At 39.3% G+C, this 7,142-nt stretch overlaps 1 protein-coding gene and 1 long non-coding RNA gene across 6 annotated transcripts in view; one reads left to right on the top strand and one right to left on the bottom strand.

Annotated features, from left to right (window-relative positions):
* ENTPD1 (ectonucleoside triphosphate diphosphohydrolase 1) overlaps positions 1-1,976 on the bottom strand; it is a 59,708-nt gene extending 57,732 nt beyond the window's left edge. For all 3 annotated transcript variants that reach the window (XM_075612290.1, XM_075612288.1, XM_075612289.1), the window contains exon 1: positions 1,516-1,976. Coding sequence is in view for 1 of the 3 variants with exons in the window: in XM_075612288.1 (XP_075468403.1) it covers positions 1,516-1,531 (16 nt within the window). In the remaining 2 variants the exon portion in view is untranslated. The remainder of the gene's footprint in view (positions 1-1,515) is intronic.
* On the top strand, positions 304-6,161 carry LOC142501822 (uncharacterized). 3 transcript variants are annotated; one of them, XR_012803576.1, is made up of 3 exons: positions 304-546; positions 1,827-2,161; positions 4,613-6,161. It is a non-coding gene; the product is annotated as an uncharacterized LOC142501822 (long non-coding RNA). The 3 variants fall into 3 exon arrangements; XR_012803575.1 differs by lacking the exon at positions 304-546 and having other exon boundaries at positions 553-2,161; XR_012803577.1 differs by lacking the exon at positions 304-546 and having other exon boundaries at positions 553-2,161; positions 4,495-6,161.
* Positions 6,162-7,142: the final 981 nt, after the last annotated feature.

Below are 7,142 nucleotides of genomic sequence, written 5' to 3'. Positions count from 1 at the left end.
TGTGCGTTATTTTTAAGATAATCCCTGGAGAACTGCTTTCGGGAAAAACTCCCAACACTACAGTATCTCACTGCATGGCAAGGTCATTCTGTTCTCCAAAAAAGATACACATTACTTACAGCAACACCCCAGGAATGGTGATCTATCCCTCCCCTTCTGTATTCACATTAGCCACTCAGACAAGCTCCAGGGTAACACACTGTTTTAAAAAGCAGCAGCTCATGTGTGGGGGGAATATCTCACCTCCACCCCAGACAGATGAATATGCTGACATCATACACAGATACAGTACACAGTATCTACACTGCCAGACCCCACTAGCCACTCATCCACGTAAACAACACATGATTTAAAGAAACCACCAGCATGCAGACCTTTGCCAGTTATGCCAATCTGATTGTATATGGTGTGCATTAATGACAAGAGGAAAGAGTCCTTCATTACATTAATATATCTACGTTTAACTACATCTGTTTGAACGGAATTACATGGCACAATGGGCAGCAGTGAATGTGCCAGCGGAAACTGCTGAATAAGGCTTTTTAGGTAATTTTTCTTATATTCTATAAACAATATTTCTATATTTGATAGAGATTTGTATTTCTAAATCGTACTGACATACTGAACAGTGTAACAAACATGTATAAAATGTTAGACGACCTGTAAATACTTATTTACTTATATTTATTTATAAAAATGTTTTACCAGGAAATAATACATTGAGCATTACCTCTGGTTTTCAAGTATGTCCTGGGCACAGAGTTATGATGACAATACATGGTTACAATAAATGAACAGGGTTATACATTATATTTAAAGACATTGCACGAACAGTTAAATAACACTGTATATGTTCTAGACTGTATGTAACAGTTGCAGACCAGATTAAAATGTGAGGCAGCTGAAGTCTGGAGCAGTGGAGCAGCTGCAGGACACTTCTTACCTGCTGTACCATTATACTACGCTGCGGAATATGCTGGCACGTTGTAAATAAATGACTGTTAATAAAAATCATACGCTGCATCAGTAGAGGAAAATGTGCGGTGTCAATTAAAGCAGTATGAGAGCACACTCTATGAAGCAGGGTCTCTCCTGGGTATAAAGGGTGTCATTATTAGTAGTGCTTTATATGACGGCCTTTGTTGCGAGTGGTCATGAACTTGTAAATCCACAAACAAAAGAGACTAAAAGTTTTCCCACAACCCTGACCTGAAAGTCAATGGAAAGTCAAATGTGCCCATTTACTAGAAATAACTCAATCCTGAATGACACAATATTCTAGGTACAAATGACCTTCACAGGAATTAACACTGGGGTGAGGCAGAAAAAAAAAACAACTTGGTTTATATATGTCTTATTAAAAATAATAATAATAATAATATATATATATATTTTTTTTTTTTAAAGTTTCCTGAAATTCTTGCATCAGTGACCCGTTTCCTGTCAGAGAGGACAGCAAAGTCCCCTCTGGCAGGGAATGGTCCATGTGTCAAGGCAAAGCTGTGTGTGTCTTACCCTTTGGTTCTTCCATCAGTTCAGATTGTCCCCTCCTGCGTCTTGCTCAGCCTGTTGCTGCTGTGTAACTGAGAGATACACATGGGACTTGCCTATTTAACGGTCCATGTGGGTGGACCCAGTTTTTTTCCTTCTTTGCTTTGACATAGGAGATCCCATAGCCAGGAGGTCAGTGTCTCTGCTTTGTGAGATTGGGATGCAGGCACAGGGGCCTGGTGATGAGGATATGGATCCCTATTAGATCCCCACTAGGGTGTATTTTGCTGATCTCGGTGGCTCTGTGCTCTGTTGTAAACACCCCATGTCTTCAGCTTCCCTACATCGCCAGTCTGGGCAGCAGCAGAAGCAGCAGCAGCTCTGAGCCGTGTGAGCTGAAGGATTTCACATGGAATAACAACCCTGGGCAGCAGACACAGGCGGTCATTATTCATCCTTTGAAGCAGCTCGACTCTGGAAAGAATTCATATGAGAAAGGAGGGGAAAAAACCTGTTCGTAAAGGAGCCAATCCTGTCCTACATGACTGCTAACAATGCAGCCTCCCTCATGTTTGGTCAGATCACCTTTCATTCCCAGCACAGAGCTGTCAAGGCAACAGCTACAGGAGGAGGGATGAGGTGATGGGAATACCAATAAGCAGGGCACTCTGTGAGTTAAAGCACCTCTTTTACAAAACAAATATATATATGAAAAATATATACAGTATATATATATATATATATATTGTATATAGGGGGTGGGAGTGTGTGTGTGTGTGTGTGTGTGTGTGTGTGTGTGTGTGTGTGTGTGTGTGTGTGTGTGTGTGTGTGTGTGTGTGTGTGTGTGTGTGTGTGTGTGTGTGTGTGTGTGTGTGTGTGTGAGCTGCATTATATTCCTTTAATACCCTGATCATATGTTACATGGTAAAATGTATTGTTAATAATCACTTTATTTCATATAGCATGTTTCTCCCAATGGTAGTCAAAGTGCTTCACAATTACAGTATAGTGCGCGGTACGCAGCAATTTTTACAGACACAGTCCCTGCCCCGATGAGCTTACAATCTATATTTGTTATGCCTGAGGCACAGGGAGATAAAGTGACTTGTCCAAGGTCACAAGGAGCTGACATCAGGAATTGAACCAGGTTCTCCTGCTCCAAACTCAGTGGCGTTGAAAAAAAATTAACCCTGCAGTTTTCAACTGATGTTTTATTGATTTTCTTATAATAACTTTTATCAACGCAAATGATACACAGATGTGAAAGCACACTGTAACAGGGACTTGTGCCTGCTTAAATAAATCAGCCTCAGAGCTCTGAGAATCCAGCAGACAGATAGTTAATTGCAGCCACTCAATTAACTAATCTCCACGTGGACTAATGAGAGCTCTGTAAAAAGCCTTATGTGAGACACAGGAAAGGGATTCCTTAGCTCACATTTGGGCTGACATAAGAAGGACAGAGCAGAGATTTCCTTAGCCCACAACTGGGCAGACCTGAGGAAAATATGATGTCTTGATGCACACAGAAGGACTGTATGCAGACAGCAAGACAGAGGGACAAGGCCTCTATACCTGAATACAGAGAGTGCCATAGCACACAAGGATGCTGACCCAGAAGAATAGAGAAGCCTTCCCCTACGCAATTACATTCTTAAAGGAACAGGCAGTAAAGCCTATATTAAATTCACCTTAAAACGGTCTCCATTTGCATACCTCTGCACACATCTTACACATACGAATACAAATTGTATTCTGAAAATTGCCGTACTGGTACAAAAATGCAGAAATATTGATAAATGCACAATGCATACACCCAGCTTACTAGAACCTATATGTTATGTTAAACACTATCACACATCTAAATATAAAATATTACGACATTAACATCTTGAAATAGTAAGCTAAGCCACAGGTAAATGCAGTGGGAGAGCAATCTGCTGTTTTATACGAGGCCAGCCACATACTCTCATTTATTTTAATAATAGATATATTGTCAAGTTAACAAGCCTGTAATAATAACCAACAGTACATTCTGATCTTTTAAAAGGGCTTATTTAAGTTTATTTGAGACTATTGGAACAAGCGGTGTGCAGCAGAGCGGTGTATGGAATGCTGTAGGGCTGCACTCAGACACGTGCGTTAAAATAACATTAGGGGGGCTGAACTTGAGGGGCCATTAGAGACTGCAGTGCCACCAAAGCGTGAACCATCTTTTGGGTACAAACAATACAAAAATGCATTGTGGTTGCGAATATATGTCCCCTTATCTGCCCTTGTCCCCAATGGATGTAATACTGTATGTTTTGCAGAGAAACCAGGGTGAGAAATGGTACTCATCATAGTGGCAGGGGAAGAAAGCTCCAGCCCAGCCTCTTATGACCTTGGGCAAATGGTTTTATCTCCCTGGGCCTACAGCACAGAAAAATGTTTTCTTTGCAGTGACACTTTGTTTCTGTAAAACTACTCTAACTTACTGCACATTGTTCTCGGTGCTATTTAAGAACATATTATTAACACTGCAAACAATGGCTAGGGTGCTAAAGTCACGATGTGTCCGTTTTCAAGAAATATTCAACAATAGAGCGAAGCACTTTGGACAGTAATATTTATGCACTAAAACAGGAAGGAAGTTAGTCTTTAAATACATATTTTATTTAACCGTTCGGAAAATGTAATTAGTGGTTGTTCAGATTTGTAAACATTTTTTTAATGATGTTCCATAACCATAACACATCGACCACTAATTGCAAATGACTGAACTTCAGACTATTGCTTCTTCATTTACCAAAATAAGAGACATATACCTAACCACAAGGCTGGCACCTCAAGCCACAATTGTCTTTAGAAGGGCAATAGTGCCCGGTCGGTAGTTATATACTACCCCTAGCTGGTACTTTTTAATATTGTCATTTTTAATAATGAATCGAATCTAATAAAGAAGACACGTTTCAAGAAGTACATTTTCATGAGAGTGCCTTTATCCATGTGTTTGCCATTTAGATTTCTGGACCGCAGAGGCAACACGCGTTTTCTTACCGTGCACCCAACACTGTGAGTGCTGTTCCCTCTTATATAATAAGGGGAATATAGTTCATTCCACTTCATTCATCTTTCACAGACACTCAATAAACAAGGCTGCTTGGTGACAACGCCATTAAAGGAGTTTTAATTCCCCCAGCTCTGACGGAGAAAGGAGGCAAAGAGCCAGGAAATAGATCCATCTGTGTGGTTGCAATATCGTCACAGGGTCCCCTCCTTTGTGTGGGAGGAGAAGACGGGGCTCCCGGTGTTATGGAGATGAACGTAATCTGTTCCCTCACGTGGGTGTCTCCATGGTGGATACGAGCAGACGGCGAGGAAACTTGCTGGCAATTTGTCAAACTGCCCCCCCCCCCCCTCATCTCAAAAACCTGAATTTTAATAGTTCAGCTGAAGAATCCGCTTCCCTAGTACAGCGAAAGCATCTGATACCATTTGGGTTTGTAGTGCTCTGTGGAATGACGATGATTAAACGTATCTGCAGAAGGACACCAATTTGTTATCTCACAAGTGAATTTGTACCACTCCCCAAACCCTCAAGGGGGTTTTTATTTTCTGCAAAGGCCAAATTCGATGAAAAGTTTGTAACCGTGTCACATACAACATCTTAGTACAACCAAGTGTCCACTTTGCTGTCAGATTTGCTATATACAACAATGCAAAAGCAGGAGCTGTTTTAATACCAAAAATGGTCATTTATGACATAACGTTAGAAGGAAATGAATCCGTTGTATATAGCATTTTAAACACTGGCTTTTTCTTTCAATGGGTTCAATATTGGCATTGTAGTATTTGCTAAAACAACAACATGTAAATAAAGCAGTTATGCCACTGACATATTGATGGATTAACTGGAGGGAAATTTCCCTTGGTGAACAAATAGGGACATTTAAGGACTATAAAATTATTAAGCATCGAATGAATGTAAAAAGTGCTGGAAACTAACCACATTTGTCGAATAACCACAGCTTAGATGTACATTTGGCTCTAAAATATAAAGTGACCTTTAAACTCTTTACTGCCAATCCAGTGTAGGCAGAAACGTTAAGTTTATTCTTATTGCTCAGTCATATTTAAGTGTCACCAAAAGTAAATAACTGAAGGGAAATCTGCACCTCTTTATCACTCACATATGTATATTCATGCAGAAGAATGTATTCATCTCATTAATATTTGTGAATCTGTAATTATTATTGTCATGAGCTTTGAATATATGCTGTCTAGACCTAGGAAAAGTCTAAATATTTTGGAAACTAACCTCTCTAGTCACCGTGTCTCTTTTTGCAATACTGGGTTATTAGCCAATACACCTGTGCTTTATTGTTCGTTACTGTCCCGTAAGTAACGGCTAAAAGGCCCAATGTTTTGAAACAAGGAGTGGTAATTCAACACGTCCAGCTTAGCACCAAGCACTATGTACGCGCTTTACGATATGAAAAAAAACCTAATGTAATTGTGGTATTGTTGTTAATAATAATAATAATAATATGACAGTCAAGAGTTGTCTCTCCCATTTCCTTGTTCCGGTATTGTCGCACTGAGATATAATTAATAATAATTCATGCTGTGCAGGAATGATGTAGCTGTTGTTACAAAATCACAATGGAATAAACAAATTGTTGTTGTTATTGACTAGCACTCATCTTCCACGGGACTGTCACTTATTAGTATTAGTCATTGTATAGAAGAATGGGCTTCACCTCTATTGTGCAGTTTATTTCAGCTTGCTGAAAACTTCAGTGATCTTTGAGTATTACTGATCTCCCTGCATATTGATATTTTGTATATTTATTTAGCCAAACAAAAGAAAGCAGGCTTTAAAACAAAATGCCGGTTTTAATGAAAGTAATATGTCGCTGCGATAGAGGAATCTAATTACAGAGTAATAAAAGACATTAAGGTGGCCAATATATCAAAAGAGTTAGAGCAGCAGTCAAGCTGCCTTTTTAAAACATTTATTTATTTTTCCCCCTTTAATATGTGCATCAATACAATCCACGCAATGATAAGTAATTCGCTAAATTGCCGATCAATCCGTTCTCCTGTGATGGATCGGCACAGATTCGGCTCAGGGGTTCACTAAATGGCTGTCAGTGCAGCAGAAGAGGACCAAAGATGCAAAGTTCTGTGGGGAAGATCATGTGACCAGGCAGTCACTAGATACAATTGGTGCACTACTAGAGAGAGGGCAGGGCTCAAAAAGGGACCTGTTTCACAAGAGGAAGAGGATGTGACTTTGTAAAATGTCATTTAGTTTTGTTTTTTTTAATGCTATACTGTAAGTATTTTCTCATAGTACAGCTGATTTATTTAAAAAAAATAACACATGTAGGATATTGCTTTGTCTGCAGCTTTAAAAGGGACCAGTATTAGTGAGATAAATCTGTTAGTCTTCTGAATTATTATAAAAGTAAATAGATTTAGTTTTGATGGTATAAACCTGAACAACTGAATTACTATAAAATATACGGCTATATATAGGTTTCCCTAAACCAATCTAACCATATTAATAGCAAACAAATTGCATTTCGTAGGGACCGCTGAATGGGGGAGTGTTTGTCAATGTGTTTTCTTTAAGCAAAAAAAGACGGTGCAAAACAGCGCTAGAA

The sequence above is a fragment of the Ascaphus truei genome, chromosome 8 (genome assembly GCF_040206685.1).
Source record: "Ascaphus truei isolate aAscTru1 chromosome 8, aAscTru1.hap1, whole genome shotgun sequence".
Classification (NCBI taxonomy): Eukaryota; Metazoa; Chordata; class Amphibia; order Anura; family Ascaphidae; genus Ascaphus; species Ascaphus truei.
The sequence above is the reverse complement of the archived record's forward strand: the minus strand, read 5'-3'. Positions and strand labels throughout refer to the sequence as shown.